The 26525-nt window shown below is 52.1% G+C and overlaps 2 protein-coding genes across 3 annotated transcripts in view; one reads left to right on the forward strand and one right to left on the reverse strand.

Moving 5' to 3' along the window:
* Positions 1-26525, reverse strand: part of LOC144158132 (major facilitator superfamily domain-containing protein 4A-like) — a 692369-nt gene that overhangs the window by 477379 nt on the left and 188465 nt on the right. The window lies entirely within an intron of this gene.
* Positions 1-26525, forward strand: part of LOC144158129 (heme peroxidase 2) — a 150532-nt gene that overhangs the window by 102472 nt on the left and 21535 nt on the right. For both annotated transcript variants that reach the window (XM_077688784.1, XM_077688785.1), the window contains 5 exons: positions 6199-6369; positions 7910-8100; positions 10360-10674; positions 14344-14556; positions 15612-15798. In XM_077688784.1, coding sequence (XP_077544910.1) covers positions 6199-6369; positions 7910-8100; positions 10360-10674; positions 14344-14556; positions 15612-15798 — 1077 coding nt within the window. The remainder of the gene's footprint in view (positions 1-6198; positions 6370-7909; positions 8101-10359; positions 10675-14343; positions 14557-15611; positions 15799-26525) is intronic.

Here is a 26525-nt window from a genome sequence, read left to right on the forward strand (position 1 = left end):
CGTGTGCTCGAGTCCTAGCAGCGCCGCTCGAGTGGAAAAAATCTCTGGTGATGTCAGTTCCGTGACGGGTATGATGTCGGTAAGGCTTGTGTACCCTGCCATAAAACACTCGTTAAAATACTATACATATACAGAAGCACTCTGGATTCCCAAAGAGATAGAATCTAAGGGGCCGTAATGTCGGCCCTGCGTCCACGTTGGACGGCAGGAGTGCGGGGCGCGGGACGCGAAGTGCACGAGGCGGAGGCTTCGCAGGCCAGGGCAGCTCCAGCCCGAGTGGTCTGCCATCGCCTGCTCAACAGGAGCGTGACAGAAGGACATCGGGCATGGTCGGCTGGAGAAAAAAAGTTGCACATGACCGTGTTAAGCATGCTTTGGAGGGAAGAGCGGGAAAGCGCTTGTTTTAACTGGCCGAAACCTCGCACAGAATCCCCATCTCTGCTGCTGCGGCAACACAGGAGCTGAAGGCCAACCGACACTGCGGCCGAGAGCTCTGCCGAGAACTTTGCCTTTTATTCATCCTGGTGCCGTGGGAAGCGTTGGGGCCAGTGGTAATTGGGCGCGCGCAGGAGGTTCCGGGCTTTGTGGGCAGTCAAGTTTCACTGCACACAAGTGAGTCGTGCCTTTGTGTTCGTCTTTATTCGAGCTCTGCCCATTTTTTCGGTCCGCTTGGTGCTAAGCACTCGAGCGAGAGCAGAGTACGGCTGGCCCACAGGTGCACGTGGAGCAGGGAACCATTCCGCTAATACGGATAACTTCACGTTCCCCCTCGCAGAAACTCGAAGATGAGACTTGGTGGGCACCGTCCCCCGCAAAAACAATGCCCCCCAGACTCAATGCACGGAGGGCGCCATTTGCGCTCTTCCGGTCACCACAGTTGCGTCTCATTTTTCTCGGCTGTCAACCGCGCTGAGAGCAAGGCGCTTGCGCCCTCGGGAAGGCGGTAAGAGCAGATTGCCTGAAGCAGGGCGCTATCCTTCAACTTGTGGTGTAACAATAGCGAGCGGGTCAGAGTTCAGCGCACGCGAAGCCGCCGCCGCCGCCGTGACGAGAAGGGCAACACGCGCGCTGACGCTTTCCCAAACCGACGGGGCGGAGGACTTCATCCTGGGAAAGGTCACGACACCAAGGACGCCATTCAAAAGGCCTCACATACAGCGCCGCAGGTAAAACAACAGCAGACGTTCGCGAGCATGCGCGCTCGGTGCTTCAGCGACCACCACGCGCCCCTTGCACCTTGCGATGTGGCATACCGATGGAGAAAAAAGAATTGGCGGACCCCACGCAGAGGTGGGCATCGACGTAGCGCTAACCTTTCACCTTGGCGTACCTGCGCTGGGAATGAACTTGCTTGTGGCATTTTTTTTTAGTTGTCTTTGCTGAGCGTAGTTGCGGACTTTTCAGAACGGCCAGCAGTGGCGAGTGCGTTGAGAAATACGAGACGTAAGGAGAAACGTTCAGAGTTTCGATCGCCCTGGCGAAGACACCACCGACTCGAACACAGAGAGCGTGATGCGCGTAGGAACAGTTTCCAGGTGCGTTATCTCGTTAACGTCCGAGCGTTATCTCGCGTGACTTGCACTCTCCCCCTCCCCGCCCACCTCCTTCCCGGGCCCCACGGGCGCGATTAGCGAAGGCCAGCTAGTGCTGCAGGGCCCAGGGGAGCCCGACGCCAGCATGCAGCAGCAGTCCTGGCTGAAGAGCTGAAGAGAGCTTCGCTTCAAAAGCCGGTCTTCCACAAGTGGCCCTGCATGCGAGCCTCTTATACCCTCAAGCAGTGCGAAAGACTTGCACGCAGCCCCGTGGACGCACTAATGACGCGTCAGACCAAGGCCCACTTAATGTCGACGTTCCCCGGGAAATACGCGTCCCGAAATAGTTTCGTTGGCCACAAACATGCACCGAGAATACGAAGAGACAGAAGCCATGCGGAAAATATTTAAAAATTCTCGAAGCGTCACTTGCGTCGAAGCAACGGAACACGACACGCATCATGTCATGTGCGTACAGCAGGTTAATCAACAGGGCGTTCGAATCCTGAACATTTCAGACAGCTGATAGGTCGGCCATTGTAGTCACGATCGCCTCTACGGCAGCGAGATGAGCGACTCCGGAACAGCAGCTCGGAATTTTATCGACCTCGTCTCGCCGCTGGCGCGACGCAAGCCACTCACTTGCCGGCACCAGAGGTCTCCTGCAGACTTTTCCCGCCGGCGTAACAAGAGTGCTGGGGACACGGGCCGCCGATTCCCCCGCTGTTCCTCCGGCCAGACCCCGCTGAGGTCGGAAGAGACCGCATGTGTGGTCTCTTGCAGGGATGTCATTACAAACTAGAACGGGCCCAGTACGCCCCCGTTCACCCACATCTAAACAAAAGGTACTCGGTGTCGTGGCGTATTCCCAAACAAATATGCACCCCAACTCCGTAGCATAGCCACTATTAACCTCGCCGGAACTGGGCCGGAAAATGACTCTCCAGTGTCTGAAACCGCTCACGGCCCGGGATCGACGTTTGCACAGCGGTTTATCTTGCGGACTGCCCACAAAAGTGACTCCGGAGAGGTATAGACCACGCTGCCACCTACAGTAACCAAAGAATCTTGCCAAAACGCACGGCAAGCGAAATAACTGGGGCCGGATTATCCTCGCAAATAGCAAGGCCCATTAGCGTAATACCGCTAGCGAGTGAGTGTGTTGCCATAGAAGCTGCGTTGCGCCAACTGTCATCGTTTGAAAGGCAAAAAGTCACAATATTCAGCGATTCAAAATCAGCCCTTCACCTATTGCAGCGGGGTATACCTGTTGAAAAGACCTGTCAGCGATCCCTACTTCTACTAAAGCGGCTTAAGCATGAAGGCTTCACCGTGCAATTCCAGTGGATCCCGTCGCACGTCGGTGTAGCGGGAAACGAACATGCTGACAGCTTTGCCAAGGACGCCTTATCTTTTCTAAGGACGGTGCAAACGCGGTGCGATTTCCAACGCATACAGAAACAGACCGTTCGCGAGCACTTTAGGCAGCTGTGGCGAGCAGTACATCAACTAGTCGTGACGAAGGGCCTGAAAAGAGCCGAAGCCTGTCTGCTCCACTGCGTAAGAACAGACTCAGCCCGTACACCAGCTTGGCTACATAAAATCAACATTGTTTCATCCCCTTTGTGCCCCTCGTGCAGTGTGACTGGTGACATTGATCACTTCATTATGAACTGCTCCAAAACCAACCCTGAGCGGACGAACTTTTTTCGTGATCTCCAGAAGTTAGGAGTGCCCCATGCTACATCGGAGGACATTATTTTTCCTAGGGACCACTGGATTGTGCGAAGAGATGTGTCTCATCTCCTACTCGGATTCTTGCAGTCCACAGGACTAAGTGAGGTGTGGTGACATTGCGCGTCTGTTATTTTAGGACTAGGTGATGTGTTATGACTTTGAGAGATTTGATATGGTATTGGGGACGACTAGGCGGAGCAATTGCCGGCAGCTATGCAAGGATAAGTCCGCCTTATTCAACAATACTTACTACTACTACTACTACGCAGCACATCTGGAAGGTCGATTACATGGATGCGATAGCATCACATCGCATTTCCCAGCGCATCTGGCTGACGCGATGCACCGGCCGTCTCAACCTGAGAACGTCTGGGAACGCCTTTGCGGGATGCACCTTTCTAGCGCATTGGTCCTATCTACATGAATGCGGTGTTCTAAGAGTGCGCTACTGCGACTGTCCCATCCATGCAAACGCCGGGCTGGAAGTTTTGTATCTCTCGCGTCAAACCGCCCTGGAATCACGCTGCGTGTGGTCACGCCAATGAAGTGTGGTCACGCACACAGATGATAGTGCGCCTTCAAAGGGCTGCCCAAGTAGCTTTTGGTAGAAACGTATGAGGAAGTGTCGCTTGTCAGCAGCCGGGCGCATCATTGAGGCGTTCAAGCTTCACTCAGAGTATGGCGCCCGGTTCACTAGCGATGCCTGCGCGGGCCAGCAGCGGACGTGTCCACGCGCCGTTGACGCTCTGGTATGCACGCCTAATCCCTTTCCGCTGATTGCTAATATCCAGTCTTAAGGCGAGGGAACAAGAAGCGGGAATGAAAGCAGCCAAAACCGCTATTTTATGATGGCATGTGAACTGCATCCTCGCGCGCACGTGATCCCTGGGCGCTTGTAATGCAAATTTAGAAGGAATCAACTTTGGCAATGCAGGGATCTCGTCTTGAGAACTAACTTAAACCCACTGAAGACACGTGTGTCGGATCACCCCAATGCGCATCTGCTTACCGTACACGCGCTTATCTATGTAGGGCAACAGAAAATACGAGGCGGGAATTAAAACAAACTTGCGGGTAAAAGGAAATAAAGAAAGCGCGAAGTGACATCGTGCGCACCCAGAGAACAGGTCAGACTCGCTCACATGCAAAGGGAACGTAAGATCGAGCAGCGGCGCGAACGAGCCCGCGATAACTTGATCGGACTTTCCAAATCGCGGCAGCTCGATTGAAATCGGGTCGTCGTTGGACGGGCCTCCGTGAGAGGGCTGCGTGCGCGGGCAGGCGACTCCGTAACGCATGCGCCGACGAAGCTATTTGCGATACGGGGTTAGGCGGCCAAGGTGGCGTTACGGGCCCGTGAGCGCATGAAATGCTCCCGCTTGTTTCTCTCGTCGTCTTCCGCATAATCAGCGCTGTTTGGCCCGTCTCGGATGCAGGAAGGCCGCAGTGATGACTCTGTGGGCTTTACTCAATGGGCGCCATCTTGCCGGAAGGCTGTCTCTTCGCCAAGGATGAGGGGCCAGGTCACAGCGTCGTGTACACTTAGGCTTTCCTCTGCACCCTCGGGTTTCCTACATCTCACTACACACTCTGACTCGTGCGCACTATGGGAGCCAGTGGCCATCTAAGCACCTACAGCGGTCATCTACCAGTGGCCATCTAGGAGAGAAAAACTGATGCTTAACTGATTTTTAATGGCTATGCCATCGTTAATTATCGATTCGATTTGGTTTAAAAGAGTTCAAAATCATTCAGCTCCCCCCCCCCCTTGTTTTTATTCAGTTTAAAAGTTCATTCGGGACATTCATACAGAAACATATTTTCCAATATTTGCTACTGTCTCAGGAAGTGTGCGCGCCCTACATCTTCATTTATCCATCACCTTTGTTTGCTGCCGTCGTGTTCGAACTGGAGATAATGAACGGATAAATGCATTGGCCAATGATGTCACTCTGTCATGTTGGGAAAACCGTCGATGGGTTGTCGAAGTTCACCTCATACTGCCGACCTCTTCAACCCCAGGCAGAACGACATTTAGGGTTATCGCCAATCCTGCACAGATGCGGTGCCAGGAGGCTTGTGTCCGGTTCGAATGCCAGCGAGGACTTTACACAACCAAAATGGGTGGCGAAATTCAAATCGAGGATTGGGCGCTGGAAAGGCCTTATTTCTTCCGCTCCAACGTGCACGTGTTAGCATATCATACGGTGGCTGTGGGGAAAAATTCGTGCCCCATAGCACGCCCCACTGAACCCAACAAACATGCAACACTGCGATCAATGTGCTTATTACGCAGTACTGAAGACATTTATTATTTTGACAGGAACATTCGCATTCCGGCCGTCGAGGGAACCTTTGTGGAAGAATGCGACAGAACGGCCTGGAGGCAGACCGAATGTGGCACGAGCGACTAGCGCTTAATTGCGAAGTGTTTGAAAGCAGGCCCCTGGAGTGTAATAGCGATCGGGAAGTCAGTTTATGTGCAATTTTTTTAACGGAAATAAAGTTTTACAGCTTGAAGAGTACACTGACAAGAAATGAACCCACAATGTACAAAACAAGCGGTTCAGAGTTCAGTTGCACAGTCCCCGCTCTACTATTTGGCCGTGCACACAGCTTTACGTGTTTCTTTGCCGAAGCACGGCGTTAGTCGAATAAGGTTTCCCAAACCGCTTGTACCGCAGAGAACAAATAAGAGACGGTTTGTGAAGCTCGCCTCCGCTGAATTCGTTTGTTGACGTAAGGAGCGATGCTTGCACGCAACACGATGGGTGGGGGAGCAACGAGAACTGGATGGAGCACAAGCTTACGATGCTTCATGAACGTCATGAAGCCCAGATTGACCTTTTTGTGGGCTATGCCAGGACATTATCCTCACCCTCTCCAGGCCATCCTTTTTTCAATTCCCTCCTTTCTTTCCATCCCCCAGGCATCAGCTCGGTGCGACAGGACTCGCGAGGCCGATCCCTGCCGAGCGCCCGCACCGTCAGCGCGTCCATGTTCGTCGACGAGGACCGGCCACATGACCACGCCTCGATGATGACCGTGGCCTGGGGAAAGTTCGTCTTCCACGACATGGCCCACACCGCCCAGAGTGCAGGTACGTCCGGACACCGCGATGATAGCCGGGGTTCCGAGCTGGGGAGGGAGGGGGAGGCTAGGGGGCCATGACAACAAAAGACGAAGATGGGAACAAATACGGACCACCGGTTATTGCTTTTGCTTGCACAAGCTGACACGCGGCTTCGACCATGTTCTCACCAGCAAGATTGGTCATTTTGCGACTTCAGTGGGGAAAAATTACTATAACAAGCGGAGTATTTAAGAAGTACCGTTTGCCGACGCCTTCCCTCAACTGAAGCAAATCACTTTTGGGCCCGGGCCTACCACATCTTAAGGATGCAAACAAATAAATCGAATCGATTCGAATCGAGTTATGTAGAGCACGACGTCATCTTGAAGTCTGCGTATTAGTGTACTTTCTTTGTTTCCGCTTTCTTGTTTTTCTTTTTTGTGTGTGTGTGGTTGGTTCCTTACTTTTGCCACATTTCATGCGTTCCCTTTCCTTTTGGGGGTCTGGTCCTTCCCGAAATGAAATGCTGCGTACTATTTTGTCTCTCCTTTAAAGCGACGACTTTCTCTCTGGCGAACCTCAAGACTAATCAAATGAATGGGGATGCCTACGCCACCTTATCGCGCGCTGCTTAAGGTCAGTTGTTCAATAATTGCATAGTCAGTGGCCGGCCGGGTCAGGAACTCGCAGGGACCCACTTGGGGTCGCTTTGCGCATGCACGATTCCTGTGCTCGCCGACGATCTCGAAAGGTCCCTGTAACGCTGCCATTGAAAAAGGAGCACATTTTGTACCATGTTGCGGATGGGCATTTATGTATCTACACCAGCAGCTGCTTTCAGAGATCCTTGCACAATATGTAGCTAGCGATGGCAATTGTTTTCACTGCGTAGCGAATGACCTCCCTCTTGTCTTCCGTGATAGGATCTGGTGAGAGCTCACTCGACCGACTTATCACCGCTCACCATCTCGCTCGCTGTTCCGAGCCCTCTAGTGCGCCGCACTCTCATTAGAAACTCACTCTATTCTTCATTTAATTCCACCCAAACAAAACGAACACTCCAAATGTTTGAAAAATTCGGTAAAAGCCATTGACAGCTTGCCGGCTGTCTCTCTCGCTCGCTCACTCACTCAGTGATTCATTCATTTACTCACTCACTTACTCAATCATTCACTCACTCACTCACTCACCTGGTCGCTCGCTTACCTGCCTCATTCACAAATAGCCGATGGCAGAAGAAATTCCCGAAAGGGATGATTAAACATTTCCCCTCGACATCGCGGCTCACACTTAAGTTGCAGAAAGGAGTTTAATTTATCACTTTGAAGAGTAAAAAATCAGTTTAAAAGCATCAACTTCGCCTGGCCCTGAGTGCATCGGTTTATTTCGATTGATCAATGTCCAAGTGCCAGTGCAGTTTGCTCACCAAAATAGCGTTTCGAGCGGTGAGCACGCCTGCCGACTTCCTTCTCCGCTGAATAAATCCGCAGACGGAAGAAGGGTGGACGTGCGCGACAAGCGCCCCGAAAGGCAGCGTGAGTGACTTGTCCACGATTGACCGGCGCAGGCTTCGAAGGGTCTCGCATCAAGTGCTGCAACGTGGCCGAGGGCTTCTCGCACCCGGAGTGCCTGCAGATCGACGTGGCCGCCCAGGACCCGTACTACGGCCGTTTCGGACAGCGCTGCCTCGAGTACGTGCGCTCCTCCGCCGCCCCTAGGGAGACCTGCGGACTCGGACCCCGCGAGCAGAACAACCAGGTACCGCTACGATGCCGGCGTCCACTACACTGCGCGTGCGCGTGCAGGGTTGTTACTGGCACACATCCGCGCGCTGCGTCTCGAGCCCCCACCACGGTCGGTTGCTTCCCGCTGTCCACTAGATAATCTCGCTCTGCACACGGGTTATCTCCGTCACGGTTCAGGTTGACGAGACGCGCTCTCCCACTTTCTCCCTCTCCCGACTCCCCCAAGCCAGGGTCACGTGATCCATCACGGTATCGGCCCCACCTGCTAAGTTGTGGGTCGGTGCCCCACCCGTCGGCCACGTGGTCCCTCATTGCTCGCCGCTGGCGGCTAACCGCGGGCCATCGACCCACAAATTGCCAGTGGAACAACCAGTTACGGTTCCGCCTGATTCGGGTGAGGCAGACAGACCAATTGGGCATCTTCAAGACGGCGTTGATGATGATGCTAGAAGAAGAGGACGAACGCAGCTGCATTGACGGACGAACGGTTGTCCAGCTACCTTGCCCAAGAAAGACCTAAAAAGGGGCAAAATTGCGACCCGTTGGCACTGACAGTGAGCTTGTGGTTAACATTAGTGCACTCGGCTTGGATATCCGCAAAGCAGTCTGCTCCGCTGCAGCGCGATGCACCGTCTCGTTTTGTGAAGGATTTCAAAGTGTCTACTGCAAGCTGGCTGTTCCCAACAAAAATAACGGGATCAATGAGTGAGCAGACGTAGAAAGTAATGTGTAAGGTGTGGATTTTGTGCGCTGCAGCCGCAATGTGTCTGCTAGACGAGTATCAGCGATAGCGGAGGGTTACGAATCAAATAAGGCAGGATGTTCTTGCAGAAACCTTTGTTTAAGCCGGCAACAATAAGATAAGGTGAAATTGTGTGGTTTATTCTCAGTTCAGAAAGCCGCGAGTGACCGCTGCTGCTCAAGTCCGGGGGATCAGACCTTCCTGATTCTCGAGCGGGTTCGGCTGGTTTGACAAGCGTTGACATGTTGTGCGTACAGGCATTGCCTTTATTATCGCTTCCGACAAAAATGCCCCACCCGGCAGAAGAAAACAGAAGGCGTAAAGCATAGCAGCACAATTCGAGAGGTCACTGCGACCCTTATCATTCTGAGGTACTGGCTGTGCAAGATTTTTTGTCTTGCCCTTCTCGATCTTCGCGAAGCTCCAGTAACAAGGGCCAGGTTTCTCGACACCGACATAAAATACTTTTAGTCCGACTCAGTTTCAAGCAGTAAAATGAGGCATAAAATTTCCGACAAAATCAGGCGGGCTGCAGTTTGCAAGGAGGAAATTTCGCATATTTTTGTGAAACACGGTCGCCTCGATCCAGAAGTGCCTAGTGGCACGCCCAATTCTAGAACGGCGTTGGAAATAGCACTCGCTCACCAAAGTTGTAGCCGTCTCTCCTTAATTATAGCCCATTTCGGAGGCGGCCAAAACGTGTTAAGAAGTGGCGTTCCACCATCCTTCTGGTATTTGGGGATGTCCGCTTGGACGGCACACCCGGGGGGTGTGCAGGCTACTCCGCGCACCTACATCGCGTGTGAATTGCACCTGAACAATAACCACGAAATAACGTTAAAATGAACGAATTAGGCAGCGTCAAACCACCGTGCGCTTCTTCGATGGTTGCTGCCTGAAGAGCTCCAGGGGCGGTCGTTTGAAACTTTTTGAGCGGAGCCTCGCCCCTGCGGAACCACGTGACTAGGCGAAGGTGAAACGGCTGCTTCGCCTGCGCTTGAATGCTTGCAACACCGGCTGGGCCATTTGAGCGTGCGCTTAAGTGCAAGCGAACCACGTGACTAGCCGAGGGTTTAACGGTTTCCTCGCCGCCCCTTGTCCGTCGGTCTCGCCCAGGAAGGTTGCATAAGAGCTCCTTGGTCTCGCCAGCCATGGCGCGCCGGCTGTTATCTGTGCGTGCACTACAGCTAGGCGGCAGACTGCCATATCTCAAGTTAAGGCAAACTTCCAGGGAACACTGTGTGCAGTCTTTGACTTTGCTCGTCATAACTGGGTTTAGAGTGCTAGAGCTAACATTTCTTCTTCCAAGTTTACAAATGAATTGCCCCAGACTGGGAAAAACATCAAGAGGCATGAGCGGAAGGACAGGCAGACTGACGGGCCGACTGGTGGATGTATCGGTAAAGATAGAAGAAAAGAAGCACTGCATGCGTCACGAAGGCATAACCTTGCTACGCAGTGTGTGATTAAGAAGACCAGTTTTTCATGGATACCGAGCCGCCTTGCTGCTTGCCACCCCCACGCACGCAGGTGACGTCGTTCATCGACGGCTCGACCATCTACGGTTCTTCGGAGGCCGAGGCCAAGTTTTTGCGCGCTTTCGAGGGCGGCCAGCTGCTGAGCCAGCGGACGGCGGCGGGCGAGGAGCTCCCGCCGGCCGACCTGGCCACGCTGGACTGCCGCCGCGGGGCCCAGGACCCGCCGTGCTTCTCGAGCGGCGACCCGCGCGTCAACGCCGACCTCGGCCTGGGCCTGATGCACAGCGTGTGGCTCAGGGAGCACAACCGCGTGGCCCGGTCCCTGCAGGCGCTCAACCCGCAGTGGGACGACGAGAGGACCTTCCAGGTACGCGCAACGGAGGCCCTTTCCGAGAGTACGAGCAGTGCGGAAAAGGGCGTTCCCCGCTGACTCTGGGGACAGATGCACGCCGGCTTGGTTCAGGGGCGCAGCACCTTAGGGGCTCGGTCTGTCAGCGTCTACTGTTGTCTCATGTAGTCACGTTACTAAAATACTGGGATAATCATTTTCCAACGCCTCGAGATCAAACGTAACGCGTACTATAAGAACACATCGGGGCACTCCTTTTGCAACCCCTCGTTATAGAATGTTTAATATCCGTGGGAAAAAACAAAGCCGCTCATTTCCCAACGCTTCGCGCTACTAGTAGCATACTTCTTAGCTTTCTGCGGCGTATGACACCAAGACAAGTTACGGCCAGTCTGTCTGGCATTTAATCGCTTCAATCCGGTTCAACGCAAGGGAGGGCGTTACGGCCTCAGCAAGCGTGCGATTGCTCCTCCCACAGACGCTTCTCCAGCGCCCAATCAGCGCGCGCCGTGTGGAAAGAGAGACTGACAATCTTTGAATACACTTATACACTGCATGCTTCGCCCCTCCCAAGGTTTCAGGTTAGTGCGCATGGCCCGGGATTTTATATATGGCGTTCTCTGTGGCGCGCTAGACGACTGCCTTCATACCTTTTTCCGGCTGATAAAAGGCGGCCTCTGTGGTGTCGCGCCAAAGGGGCCTTTGGCAACGGCCGCAGGTGGTCGGAGCCATAATTGAAAGGCAATTTTCAAAGGACGCCAGATGGTTGATGCCGAGGGCCCGGAGTAAGGTGCGCATAGTGGGCCGAGCGGTGACATGGGCAGAGAGCAATGAACAGGACCTCCGTACTCGTCCAACATACCGGAGAAGCCAGGTTAGAATCCCATCCCACCCAGCGCAGAGTTCACTTTGGGTGAGTTGGTGTGCCATGAATGAATCCAGTGACTTAGTTAGGTTCCGTGAGAAATGTGGCTCTATTCGGAGCACTCAGTTACCTCTGTTTTATCCTCTACCTTCCCTCGGTCATTTGTCAAAGCGAAGCTTTATCTGTGCCCACTTGCGGCGGTACAGGAAAAAGCGTGCTGCACGAGAGCCGCAAAGGGCACGTAGGTTTACACACCACATGTAAACCTATGTGACGTATTTACATTCATAACGGGTCCCTTTGTGTTAGGCGAATGCATTTTACGATGACCAAAGCATTCTGTTACCGTTCCACAGATGGAGTCACAGACTTAACCAATGGGAATCAACGACAACGCTGAGCTGATCGAATCAGCACATTCACATGGGTAGCATTTCGGCTGGCGTACCCGCAAATTTTCCCGCCATTTTTCCGCGGGGCTACCATCGTTGCCAGACCAGAACTGTCCTGTGTTGATTAGCTCGCATCATCCGTAAAGGCCGCGGATCTGTCAGTCCGCTCTTGTTACAAACCCCTGTGCGCTCGCGCCGCGGGCTCGGGCTCGAGCCCGGGGATTTTTTTTTCGCTTCGTCCCCACGGGAGGTACTACAAACTATGGGGCCCGTAAAGGCAGTCAGTCTGGCAGTCCTGGTATATTAGTAGAAATTAAGAAGAAGAAATGGACGTTGGCAGGGCATGTAACGCGAAGGCAAGATAACCGTTGGTCATTAAGGGTAACAGAGTGGATCCCTAGAAAATGCAAGCGTGGCAGGGGGCGGCAGAAAGTTAGATGGGCTGATGAGATCATGAAGTTTGCATTGATAATTTGGTCGCAGTTAGCACAGGGCCGGGATATTTGGAGATTAATGGGAGAGGCCTTCGCCCTGCAGTGGGCGTAGATAGCTGGTGATGATTATGATTAAAAAAATGCGTAATTAAGGGGGGCGCTGAAACCTTTCTATAAACCACTCGACAAAACATTCCTTGTACACATAAGTCTATTTAGGCCCTTTAAATGCGAAGATATTCTGGGACCTTGTTTTTGTAAATAGGCCGCGAGCCTCAGGCGCAGGCTGCCATTATCATTGGCCAATTCCCTGTAGAGGGAATTGGAGTATTGTGAATGGGTACGTAGGCGTCGCATCCGCTAGGCAATCGGTGACAGCGGTCACAGCCTGTCATCGTCGCTGCCCAGTCCCCTTCAGCGGGTGTTTGAGTACATGGTTATGTCTGCATTCAGCCCTATCTTTAGGTCACGTCAGCGTTGAGTCTGACCACGTGCCCAGCAGCGCCGATATGCAGGTCAATCTGCACGTCAAGCTGCATGAATCGCTTGACAACTTACCTAAGCCACGAAGGTGTAAATTTGGCCTGGCGTCGAGCCGTCTCATACCTTCCGCTACGTCTTTCATTGGTTTGCAGTTCGAAGACTGTTCGAAACTACGAGACAGTGTCGCGGTAGCTGGTTCCATGAACTAGCATCGCGCATGCGCGATGTGGCAGTAATAAATCGCCATAATATAAGGTTTCACAAAATCTCGTCTCGTACGGTATGGTTTACTAAAAAGAAAAGGTGAGATAGATTTTTCGCCTTCCACTAATTCTGAATGGCCATGATGTTGTCGCATTCAGACCACGTAAGCAAACCTAAGTGTAGGACGAAAGCCGTGTTCCGTCTGCCCTATAATGTAAGCAGTGCTAAAGACGCTTGCCTGTCACCGCGCGTCCGTGGGTTAGTTACTGCGACTTTTTCTTTTTTCAGGGGAGAGATAGAGCACTTAAGTTTGGTTAATGCCATTCAGGTAGCGCTTGTAGCCGCTGCGAACAATGGAAGGCGCACGGAATTCGGGGGCCACCCGCTGCTCACTTTAGCGCTTCGTCGAGCACGTAAAGCTCTGGCACTATACTGCAGCGAAGTTTTCTATGCTTCACGGAAGGCGTGGGTCGTCCGCGTAGAAACGCACTGCAGCAAAGCCAACCCTACACAGTGGGTTTCACAAAACGATGATGATTACAAGTGACGGCACGTGAAGTCCTCAAGAGAAAAACGCTTCCCGGGGTCGGAATCACACCTGGGTCACTCGTGTTATGAAGCCGACGCGTCATCCCGCAACGGTCGAAACAGCATGGATATTCGACTTTGACTCAGGTTGGCTGGGAGAAAGCTTGGCGTCTTAAGCCTCTTTCTCTTATCAAGAAAGGGGCTTTGATTTTTACTGCGAAGCAGCAACCAGCCAACGTTCGTGACCGCGTCAGCAGAAAACTCCCAGGCTGCTACTGGCTACACAAGCAAACATGCCAGGCTACTACGGATACTGGCTGCACCCAGGATACACAAACTACTGGCACCACCAGGGATCGAACCTGGACCCAAAGAGAAGCGGGACGAGATTCCGTCGTCTTGCCGACTATGCTACGCTCACACGTGGATACGGGGAGACAGACGGGTGCTTGAATTCAGCGTCTGGGGAGGCGGAGGGCACTTTTTGGAGGCGACGCATCAAACAAGAGTAAGGGGGAGGCAGTGTCCTCACCCTTCGCCAGACGCTCCCCTCCGTTTTCTTTCTGTCGTCGCCGCTGTGTTCGGGAACACGCCCCCGAGAAAGCCAGGTAACGGCTGGCAGAGTCTCCCGTTTCACTCTTTGTATATAGAGTCGTGTGTGGGAATCCAAGTGACGCCGCATGGGTAATCGTTGTGGGCGTCGTTTACAGCTTCGCAGCCATTTGTTCACGCATTGTGCCCGTGCTTGGCGCATCTGCGAGAGCGCGCCTTTGTCCCGCAGGAAGCTCGGCGCATCGTGGGCGCCGAGCTGCAGTACATCACGTACAACGAGTTCCTGCCGGCGCTGCTGGGACCGGAAGTGGTGGAGCGCTTCGGCCTGCGCCTCGAGAACCAGGGCTACTTCCGCGGGTACGACAAGCGCCGCCTGCCGGGCGTCACCAACGTGATGGCCGCCGCCGGAGCCTGGGCCCTGGCCTCCGCGTCGCCCGCGCAGGTATACGCCGCAGGGCCCACCTCGCGGAGCGTGCGCGAAACTCGCACGCGCCCTCGTTGTACAGGGCGTAAGCTTGTACTCCAAGCGAGTGTTTTCAGCGAGACACAGGCGCAAAACAACTCCACACATCAAGCATGGCACAGGTGTTTTTCTTTGTAATTGTTCCGCGTTATATATAGATGCGTCTTTCAATAAATATGCCAGTTGTAGATTCCATGCTTTCTTTGCTCACACTTTGTGCCGATGAGAATGGGTTCTTTTCGCCAGCGCAGCATTTACGGAGGATAAGCTAAAGCATTCTCGGGTACAGTTTGTCACTCCTCCAGACATTATTTGTAGCTGATTTCAAACGTACTTTGCGATACAGAAAATTTATAAGAATAAACATCAACTCCGATCACTAGTGCCCCCGTGCACAAGCCACCACGTTTTATGTTCTTGTAGTTCATATATTGCCCTGGGAAGTGCAGCGAGGCGTTCTATGGCCGCTGTTCTTCCAATCTAAGGAGCCATGCTAGAGAGGAAGGAGAGAGAGGAGGAGAGAGGGAGATAAGGGGGCTTTAGTGGGCCGAGAAGGCGCCTAAACGGGTACTCCGCAAGAATCAGTGCCCCGCGCGTAGGCAGTGCGCAGGGGATCGGGAGGAGTTTCGATGGAGCAGCGGCCCAGCTTTCCCATGAGCATGGAATGTGCGATGGTGAAAAGTGTAAATCAAGAAAGTGGGGCCTGGCACGAGCACAAGTCTAGTAGGTGCGTTTCAGGCCAGGATATGATGAAGAGTGAGGTCACAGGGGAGGGAGAGAGTCCGCGCCTGGCGAATGTACGGTGTATTCGCGGCGTGTAAGGTCAGGAGCGGGAGGACAGAATCTATGAACACTGGTGCAGATAGCGAAAATGCCTAGCGAAGCGCACGAAACAGTTCAACCAAGGAAGCTTAGAAAAGCACTTCAGTTCAGCTCGACATTATTGGCGCTAGATGTGCCTCGAGGGAGGCTGGTTCGCGGCATAGCAGCGAAGCGCACACTGGGGAGACGAGCGTCCTGGTGCGGGCATGCAGGTGGAGCTTTTCGACCCGGGCCGGTTCCGGCGGCTGGGCAGCCTTCCGGAGACGGCGTTCCGGCCCCAGGAGCTGTACTCGCGGCTGCAGCAGATCGCCGCGGGGGCGCTGATGCAGCACGCGCAGAAGGTGGACAACTTCGTCTCCAGACACGTGACGCAGGACATGTTCGCCGCCTCCAACAGGGGTGAGTGGGCCGCGACGGGGGAAGAGGCCGTGTCGCCATCCCCGTGAGCAGCCTTTCCCTTCGGGCACGGATGTCAAGGAGCATCGCCTGGGCCGTGAGCACACTATGAGTTCGGCCCTGAGAGGCCTGGAGGATATTTCGACAGAAGCGGTATTCAGAAGTGCATAATACTGGATGTCAAGAGCTAGCCTAACATCGAAGGGCTCTCGAGTTCTCAGGGTAATGAAGGAGCGGCGAGCACGAATATGGGTGTTTTAATTTATTTATTTGGGTAACATATGTGCGCTCTTGTTAGCATTTTGTGTTCCAATTACAGTTGCTTCGAAACAAGCTTTTAATTTCGCACCAGCGCTAATGTTCCCGTTGTAATTCTATCAACATCATGTTCGAATGGCTAGGTTCTCCTAGCGTCGGTATCGACTGCTTTCTGGGTCAGGCAGTATAACAGCGAGGACGTGGACTTTGGGGTGCAGTACGTCCACACCCGTTCAATCCTTACCACAGCGGCAGGTATATTCTCCATTCACGCCGCTCCAACACACATGCGACTGCAGGCGGAGCACGGAAGGCAAAGGGGTAGAACAGAATGGGCATCCAAACTGGCCCAAATCACAATGGTGCCTTCCTTCCAATCGAGACTGGAAATAGGCCCTCAGGCGCCCGCCTTGAACAGGGAAGACCGCCAGCACAGGCTGGCTTACTTATCTTGGTGGCTTCAAGCGGCACGGAATCACGATCCCTGCAGAAGAACAGGCCGGATGGACGAACTGGCGATAAGTCCCGAATAAGTGCGAGTTATCTGCTTCTACGATGCCCGCCACCTGGAGTGTGGCGAACGACACGCGCGAACCGCGGCACTCAGTGGCCACCATGGAGTTTCATGCCAGGACATAGTAGAGGGAAACCTGGCGCTAGAGTCTAGGCGAGCCTCGCTTCTAGCTGCGAGCGTTCCGTCGTGTACCGCGGAGAGACGCCCCATCATGGCTCGCCAAGACGCTCAAAAGTTGCATCTGGCTGCAAAAACATAATTGTTAAAGTGTTATCCAAAGTTGTCCTACTATTTAGAAAAGATTTATTTGTCCAGAAAATTTAATTGTCGAGGAATACTTAGAATTAAGCTAGATGGACGCTTTTTCGTTGACTTTGCGGTCGAAAGCGAAAAGAAGCCATTGGCCAGATTTAGGGGAAATACCGAAAGTCGATCGCGTTGTTGATCAATTCCCTTTCGCGCTACAAATGGCTGTCCTTCTCGTTAGCCCACCTGGTAGAGCACCTGCCAGTGTTCAAATCCTGTACAAGGGCAATTTTTTCTTCAACTGCGAGGATACTGAGCAAGTTCCTCTTGGCAGCCGCGTTTCAGGTGGATGTGAGATTTTCCTTCGCAGAGAAAAATCCGCGTGGCTAGCCACGCCAACTGGGAGAGGAATGTTGCTAGCTGCTATGAGCGTGCCCACGACGGCAAACCACTGGGTCAACGGAAACTGCATTGTCACCGCGCCTGAGCCCGCTTGAACGTACGGTCATCAAAAGGAACCGAGGGACAAGCTTAACGGGCCCGGCAGACACACAGCGCGCTGGCCTTTCGGGTGCCTTCCGGGTCGTCACCAGCGCTCGCGGCGCTGCAGTCGCAGGAGCACATCCGAACTTCACGGCGGCGCACGCGAAGTGCGCTGCGCTGTCACGGTGGTACTGAGAGTCCGGAGAAGACGGAGCACTTGGCGTCCTTGACGCGCACGACCGAACGACTGTTTACCCGCACGCGGTGGAGTGAAGGTCCTTCTCTACCTTTCGGATCAGGGGCGACGGCCAATGGCATCTCGGTGCCGCCTTGGGGCCGACGTTTTGTATTCCAGTACCGCGTTAAATGAACCAAGCCGACAAATGCGACCAACGCATGATGCACAAAGCATCCTTTCATCCTCCTCAATTTCTTAATTTTAAAGGGGCCATGCAGACAAAACACAAGTTTGTTTTATTAGAAAGATTTCACGTTTTATAGCGCCCCCCCTGCTTGTCCGGAAGCAAAGGATGTCGTATTCAATTGTGTCAGAGTGGCCGGTTTTAGTAAGGACTTGTCTTGGAAAGAGATTAAACTGTTTAATTACAGGAAAACTGATTGTAGGATCGGGGAATTGGCACGGAGAACGTCCGTCGGGATGCGCGGCGGTGGGGCGACTCTCTGCGCACGAAGTTCAGTTTACCCTCGCAAGCGAGGGTCCGAAATCCGAACCACTCGTACACAGCACGTATGAACGCGGGCGCCGCTCGGGGCCGCGTGATGGTATGTATAAACACTGGCGGCGACTCGGGGAGGCGTTGGCGGCGTAAGCTGTGGCGGTGTCGTATACGCTGCAGGGCCGTCTTCTCCGCTTTCCGTTCGTTCTTCTATTTTCTTTCGTTCGTCGGCCCCCAGCGAATTCTTCGTAGCCCCTGACAATTGGAAATTAATGAATTGAGGTTAAAATTTTGATTATCCCGCTGAATCGTGTGTTTTCATGACGTCTTCAATGAAGTCATAAGCGCGCGTATTCAAATGAACTACCAATGCGCCATTTGGCTCTGCAGCCTTGCTTTCCGTCAGTCCTCCTAGATGGCGCTACCATACTTAGCCGCCAACCGTTGTCTGCCGTTGCTTTGTTTTTGACCGTATTCGCCCTTGGCTTGTTTTTGTTACTGTAGAAAGTAATTATTTTGTGCAACATATATCCTCTACGAACAGGGTCACGTAAGGCAACGTCGCTTACGCCAGTCTGCCTTCAAAGCGGCAAACTGCTACGCAGCTAAAACAAGCATAGTGCGCCCAGTACCAACAGCAGTGCGCATCGGTACTTCAATGCTTTGGTGTATCTTCGTAACTTTCATTGTTTACTGCCCCACTCTTACTGCTGTAAAATGAACATGCATTACATTTAAGCGCCAAAAGCTCGTTCGGCAAGCTTATAAGTCCGCCCAATTTGCGTTTGCTTTTGCCGGCCCCAGACAATCGCGCAGGTGGGCGCAGCAGAATAGGCTCCGTGCACTCAAGTTTGCCGAGCGAGCGCAGCGCCATCTACCGCGCCTCCACGCAACACTGGGTAGGCCGAGCCTCACCGTCCTGGCCAGCCGCCTGCTTGACACACTGTGCCCGCGCCCTTGCAAAGGCGTCTAAGTGGTTAGGTGCGCTATAAGTGGCTTAAGTTTGCGGGATACGCTGCAATGGCGACAGGATGGAGTGTTATCGACTGAGAGGCGTTAAAAGAAACAAAGCCCAGAAGGAAAGCTACCGCCTTCGCTGCCCTGAATCGTCCGAGTTGGGAAGGATGGTCACAGCCTCACAGGCGGCACATGTCTCCGTGAATTTTTTAGAAAACACAACGGTGATGACTACCAAGCAGATTACATGCTGCTGTCAAAGTAAAGTATATCGGTTTGCCAGCTGTTAATAGTCGCAAGCTTACAATAAATTGGTTGGTTTCTCTTCATCGTGCATGCGTCTTCCGCGGCGTTTATAATGAAAATTCACGCGGCACGTAACACTCAGCCGTATTTTAATTGTAAGAGAACTAATTGATGGCTGCAATATCTCACCCCTTTTTTGGAAAAAAGGTGATTGGGGTCACTGGCGCACCTAGCTTTATTGAACGAGATGTTCCCGGCAGAACACGACCCCATCTGCCCGTTCTGCAAAAAGACGGAAGGCACCCTGCCGCACATACTGGCGGAGTGTACTGAGCTCAAGAATCCTCTACCTTCCCTCCCCCTTCCCCTTCCGCCCCTACCCGAGCGATGGGAGATCTTGATGTCCAGCCCCGACCTGTCGACGCAGCAAGAGCTCGCGTCCAGGGGCCAGGAGCTATTGGACTCATATGGGACTCGTGACTAGGGTTCCACCCCGTCTGACGCCTGCGAGCGTCACCTGAAATGGGCTCAGCGAAAGTTGTTTCTCTCTCTCTCTCTCTTTAAAGAAAGTAGCGCCATTTGTTCGAAAATAAGCTGTCAAAAAGTCGAAATACCTACGTCAGTACAAGATATAAAAGCAATGCATGTGGGATTTTTGCACTGCATATAAATGCTGTTCAATAAAACAAAGTCGTTTTAACAGGGCTCACAACAGCAACATCAGAGAACAATAAAAAATAAACGAAGTTTATGATTATTCTAATATTTGGAGGCCCTGCGTACCCCGTAAAAACAAAGAGGTAGTCTTAAATCGTTCACGGGCATTTCCTGGCGGGCTTGCAGCGAAACCCGTGTACGTTGTGAATGTATCCACGGAAAAGGAGACGGAAGGCAGAGAGGTTGAGTCTTCCTTTCGCTCATGAGGCGATACTGCTTGACCTCGTACGCGGAGCAAGAAAACATGCTCGCTCCGTGAGATCGGGGTGGGACGAACTGGCACCAGCGGAAACGAACTGTCATGGGCGAGAAGCAGAACGCATTCTGGGAATGTTTGGCGATAATTCAAGCCATGAAATTGAAAATCGTCGTCAGGTTCGTTTCCCTGCCACAGCGGCCGCTTTTCCGATAAAGGCGAAAAGCGAAAACACCCGTGTGTTCGAGATTCCGGAAACCTGAAAGATCCCCAGGTAGTCAAAATTAATCCCGATCCCTCCACTACGGCGCGCCTCATAGCCTGTCGGGCGTCGGCGGGTTGAACCGCACAATAAATCAATCGAAAATCACCGCCAGTTCGTTCGCAGTTCTCGATGCTTCGCACCCGCCTGATACACATTGGAGCCCGCGTATTTAAGGTAATTATACTTGCTTTGAAGTCAATGCTCTAGCACGTAGCGCAGCGTACAGACCGCACTACACCCAAACAATCGATCCTGTGAGACGGAGCCCGTACTCGCAAAACCACGTTGGTCCGATTTCAAGAATACAAACAAAAAGGCTTCTCTCCAATGCTGTGAACAGCTAATTAATTTGTGCTTTCTAGCTGAAACACAAATTCACTCAAAAAAAAAAAAAAACAATGGAAACGTGAAAACGTGCGCACGAAATGCTCCACCTGGTTCTGGCTATGCTGGGAAGACAATATCGCTTGACCCCTTCCTCCGTACGCGTAGTCAACAGTTCAGTCCTTCAGTCTATTCCTAGCCCGGTGCGGTAGAATTACTGCCGTATGTTTTAGTTAATATAAAAGTTAAAAATTGCGTATTCTACATTTCATCCGGTGCCGCCAATCAGGAGCGCAACCGAAACACGAGCACGCTGGCGAGCGGCGGCCGACTCAGTATTTTTCTTTCTCCCCGATGGCGGCGATGGGTGTCGCGGCTCAGTGTCGCCCTCTGTTCACGGCGCCTATACCTATGACTGTTGCGGGAAACGAGCTAGTGGGTCGCATGACCATTCCCTTTTTTCCTAATTATATAGCTTATTTGAGTGAATTGTGTGCGGTACAAGTAGTGTCAATATGTTCTAGCGCTCTATCGCTCTTTCGAGTGAACCAAACTTGTGTTTTGTCTGCATGGCCCCTTTAAGGAATGTTGAATGGCCGCGGTCGGAAGCAGTGCAATCCTTCCTGTTTCGAGGGGGCAGCGAAAAACACGGGCAGCAAACACAGGACCCGCCGCGGTGGCTCAGTGCATGGTCAAGGCGTTGTGGGGCTGAGTCCAAGGACGCGGGTTCAATCCCGGCCGCGGCGGCTGCTCTTCTGATAGAGGCAAGAAGCATAAACGCCTGTGCGTCGAGATTTCTGGCGCACGCATGTTCAAAATTAGTTCGGAGACCTCCACTACGGCACGCCTTACAGGCGAATTGTAGTTTCAGCGCGTTAAACTCCACAATCAATCAATCAATCAATCAATCAATCAATCAATCAATCAATCAATCAATCAATCAATCAGAAACGCAAAGTAGACGAGACCAGGCGCTACAACGCCTGTTGTCTACGCAGTTCGTATTTTTTGTTGCTCGTCAAACCATGGGCTCTCACCAACTCGCCAGCTAGCCCAGCAAGAAATGCTGCTTAACTTGGTTGCAAATCTTTTCTGTACTTGTGCTGCCTCTGCAGGTCTCGTTATCGTCACATGTTAACTAAGGCACGGGACGCCACAAGCAATGCCCAACTCATCTTGGTGTGTTTTTGCGCGGTGCACTTAGCAGAGATGTGGGAATATAAATTCTTTTTTTTTTTTTTTGCACTGGGGATCCTCAGTCTGCTGTCTGCTTTCGGAGCGGGTACAATTACAACTTTGTCACAATTTCGTTCGGGGAGAACATTTAAGATTCAGGTGGTGGAGTAACCTCTGCGAACGTGGTCGCATTGGGCCAGCCGGCTGTTCTACCAGCTGGCTGTTCTCATATTTCAGCCAGCTCAGCCAGAAATATGAGAAATGTTTCAGAAATATGAGAAAAAAATATGAGAAATATAAGAAATATATGAGAAATCAGCCAGAAATATTCTCACATTTCTGGCTGCTCGGCCAGCGGGCTGTTCAAATCAAAGACTGCTGGACCGGATTCATCTACAGGACGCGTTCCCGGAAGGGGGTTGACGGCAAACGGCAATCCACGGATAGATCAGGAACACGGACTGCGAACGTCCCCTCGTTTCCTCGCCTTCTCACTCATGTGGACGCGAAAGTTTTGCGCCTCTCTCCGCCTGGCCTTTTCTTAATACTTCGAGGAAGGAACCTCGAGCAAGCTCCTGTGAAGATTTTTCCGACACCGCGTCAGCGATAAGCGACCTGGCCGCATGCGTCCCATTTTCGCGTAGTCCTGCTAGGCTTTCTCGGCCGCTTGATTCTGTTGACACTTCACAGAAATATGAGAAATCAGTTTCGCAAGTGCTGTGTCACTGCATGGTTGGTTTGACTGCTATGCACGGGATACCTTTAAAGTCGCCTTTACTCGCGCTCACACATTCGTTGCTGGGAATACATTTCTTGGGGTGGGGGGGGGGGGGGGGGGGCTGTACGGAGGCTGTACAGAGGCTCTAGGGCTTTTTATTAAATCATCATCATACCATCTACGCCCAGCGCAGGGCAAAGACGTCTCCCATTAATCTCCAATTATTGCGGTCCTGTGCTAATTCCGACTAATTTATCCCCGGAAACTTCTTGATGTCATCTGCCCATCTAACTTTCTGGCGCCCCCTGCCACGCTTGCCTCCTCTCGGGATCCACTCTGTTGCCCTTAATGACCCGCGGTTATCTTGCCTTCGCATTACATGCCCTACTAATTTCTACTAATATGTCCGTACCACTAATATGTCCTTTTATTAAATACGACCTCGTATTTCCCTATAGATCACCGTAAAGTCGGCTTCGCTACTATAGAAAAATGCGCAGCTTAGAAGACATTTTTCGAACGGCAACATAAACTGTGTTATATAAAAAATATGAAGGCGATAGAGCCGTTTATAGTACAGAAAAATCTCGTTAATTCGAAATTTAATAATTCGAATTTATGAATAATTCAAACTGTACCATTTGGTCCGGCCGAGAGTCCTATGTAGCCAAAAGCCCGTTAATTCGAACGCGAGTTCCGTCACAGGTAACTTGGACTGCGTGCTAACGTAGCGGCGCCTGACATGCTGCCAGAGAAACGCACGGCTGCCTGCGTTACGTTCTCGGTAGCAGGTTACAGCGGTTACGATAGCACATCGCCATCGCCACTGCGTCTTGGGCACGCAAGCTCCGCAGGGAAGATGGCGCAGGCATAGAGTTTCTTACAATATAACTAGAGGGGAAACTGGCGCTGCGATCGTACGCCTCAATGGGCGTGATGGGTAATTGTGGATTCGGATTGGCGCTTGATGGCTCGTGGAACTTACTATGGATTGTAGGCAGTTTTGTTTTCGTTTTGGATTTGCATGAACGCATTTGCTTACGCGGGGTGTTGGGAGGAGTGATCAAAAATACGTTTCTCCTTGAACTGCATGCCTCGCGTGCACTGACGCCGCCCTGAGTGGAATGTTTTACAACCGGAGTTGCGAATTGGGTGGGTTATCAATGCATTGCCGCACAGCGAGCATGAAAATACAAATGACGGCGCTCTGTGCGGCGAAGTTGTCTGCTAATTAGGAGTTGCCGCGCTGCTCATTCGGCAGAGCAATGTATTGTCAAAGCTGACGACGGTTGCGAATCGCTTGAAAGAGCCACACCTTTCGTGCGAACGCCGGCTCCTACGGCGTTGACCAGCAGCACCGGCGGCTGATAGGAACGCAGCTTGATGGATGTCACTAATTCACGCAAGAATAACTTCTCCAAAGGTAATCGGTTTCTTTTTTCTTATGAGCACTAAACTTCTCTTACTATTACAAACCACCAGCGCCGAAACTTTTACAAGAAGTTTTTAAAGAAGTCCGCGTCCTGCTGTAGTTGGCGAAAAATGGCAAACCTGCTCCACAAACCCTCTCGACTCCGCGTCTGATTTTTATTTAAACGCGCCGTTTTATTTCGCACAAAGCCGGTTTTTGTCACTAACTTTCTTGTTCGTTATGTAATTTGTAAACGGAGAACCGGGCAATAAGAGTTTTTTCGTCGAAAAACACAATTTGCGCAGCCAGAGGCCCGTTTCGATCCCACGCAATCCGGTTCCAAAACTACCCATCATTCCCATTGAAGCGTAAGCGCCGCTGCCATGTTCGCGTTGACACTAGCGCCAGTTTCCCCTCTAGTTATTTGTATGAAACTCTATGGGCGCAGGCGCCTCTTTTGCAGGGTACGCCGATGTGGGCACCAGCGCAGTGCTGTGTAGGGCGCTGGTCACAAGCGCATAATCTGTAACTGACGCTTGGGGTTGGGCTAGTTGGTTTATCATTCAGCAGTGAAGCAGCGCTTAAACAACGAAGGTAGTGAAGGAAGAAACGTTCAGCCTTCACTGTTCATAGTCTGTAGTTGGCAGCGACGACGAAAAGGAACGAGGCCAAGGGCGAGGCACCATCTGCTGCAGAAGTGGCGGCTGGATTGAATACCACCCGTCTCTTCTTCAGCTTTGAACAAAGCCAAGCGGAGGACTTCCGCCACGAAATGTGCAGGGATAAAAAAAATTGGCAGTGGCTAAGCTCGGCTATGCCAGGATATACGTAGCGTTAGCTAAGGTTCAGCTGGTTGTTCCTGGTTTCCTGGTTGTCTAGGATTAGCTGATTATCAGGCTTACTGCTGCTAAAACGACTTCCATACCAATCTAATCCAATCCAACTCAATCCAATCCAATCCAATCCAGTCCAGTCCAGTCCAGTCCCTGCTCCTCGCGCATGCGCAGCACGGCTCTCCGGGAGCCACGCGAAACGGCTATCAAGCGGTTCCGGCGCAGCGTCAGACTTGGCTACTGCGAAACGGAGACGCATAGTTGGGAACGCACCGGCGCCAGTGCGTCTGCCGCGGCTATGACGTCACTCCTCTGGAATACGGAGACCGGCGAATGTGCCGACCCAATTCTCTACACACCCGCACTCCAATTGGATTGGATTTGCAATACAATCCATGCCAATACAATTCAATCCAAATCCAAGCCAATCCAAGCCAATGCAATCCAATTCTATCCAATCCCTCGCGCTTGCGCAGAACGGCCCTTCAAGGTCCACGCGAAACTGCTAAACCTCGGCCAGTGTAGCTTACGCTACAAAAGGAGACTGCAATCACGGACTTTTTTAAGCATTACGTTGTTGACATGTCCTGCTGCTTCCCAAACGCAGTGTACTCTTCACTTTTATTAGTTCGAACTTTATTAGTTTTACCTGAGACGGCTTCCCCTAAGGTTCGAATTAACGAGATTTTGCGTGAACCCACGTATATACAGTAGTACCTCGTTGTTACGTTCCTCACTGTTGCGTTTTTCTGGCTGTTACGTTGTTTGTCATCGGTCCCGGAATAGCTCCCGTAGGATATAATGCATTGCGAACCCCGCTGTAAAGTCGCAACAGTGGGCGTACGTGTTTCCGTATGTTGCGTCGTAACCTGACACTACGACGCCGCTTGGGCCCCGCAAGTTTGGCTTTTGATGAGTCTTGGCAAGGCTTTGTTACTGAACTGGCTGCAAGAAGCCGCAAGCGAGTTGGAGGCCGTCACTAGATGGCCATCCGTCGAAAGAGCTATCACCATCATCACTGCGCTTACAACACAAGGCCCTCTTCTGGACTGCACAAATTGCCGGCAATTCGCCATGTTGGCCGGTAACTTTCCGGAAGTCCTTTCTTATTGGCTTTCAATTTTGGTCCCGTGCTTCTGGTTGACAAAGCGGCTGGGTGTGCCGTCGTCATTTTGACGTTTTATGACGTTTACGGGCGCCCGTTCTAAAGTTTGCCTTATTTCTCTTTACTGAAAGCGCATAATTCTTGGCCGCCAATGAAAAACTAAACTAAAAGCTCCAGACATGACAACGTAGGCCTGTCTTTGCTATTAAACAACAATAATGCCTGTAATACACGCCCTCTCTGGGATCGGCTGAGAAGGCATGACGTAATTTAAACAGTTGGCGGGAACGATTACGTCATGCATTGGCAACTTCAGCCTGTGTAAAAGTGACGCAATGCTACGTAACAGCTCGAAAATGGCGGCTGTTTTTGTCGCAAAATACAAGCAAAATAGGCCAAGAAATTGCCCCGGCTTTCGGTGCTCTGAAATGTCCGCCAATTTGCAGCAGGCGCAGTTTCGCATGCACGCTGTTTTACCGAAACAAATTATAGTTTCAGCTGCTTCCAGGTCAGCGATCATGGAGCATACAAATAACGTGCAGTATTTTGCTTTTATGTTTGGCAATAAAATAAAAAGTATTTGTTTGGCGCAACCGCAACAGGG

This window comes from Haemaphysalis longicornis, unplaced genomic scaffold (genome assembly GCF_048455015.1).
Source record: "Haemaphysalis longicornis isolate Haplotype H1 unplaced genomic scaffold, Haemaphysalis longicornis Haplotype H1 scaffold_10, whole genome shotgun sequence".
NCBI classification, from domain to species: Eukaryota; Metazoa; Arthropoda; class Arachnida; order Ixodida; family Ixodidae; genus Haemaphysalis; species Haemaphysalis longicornis.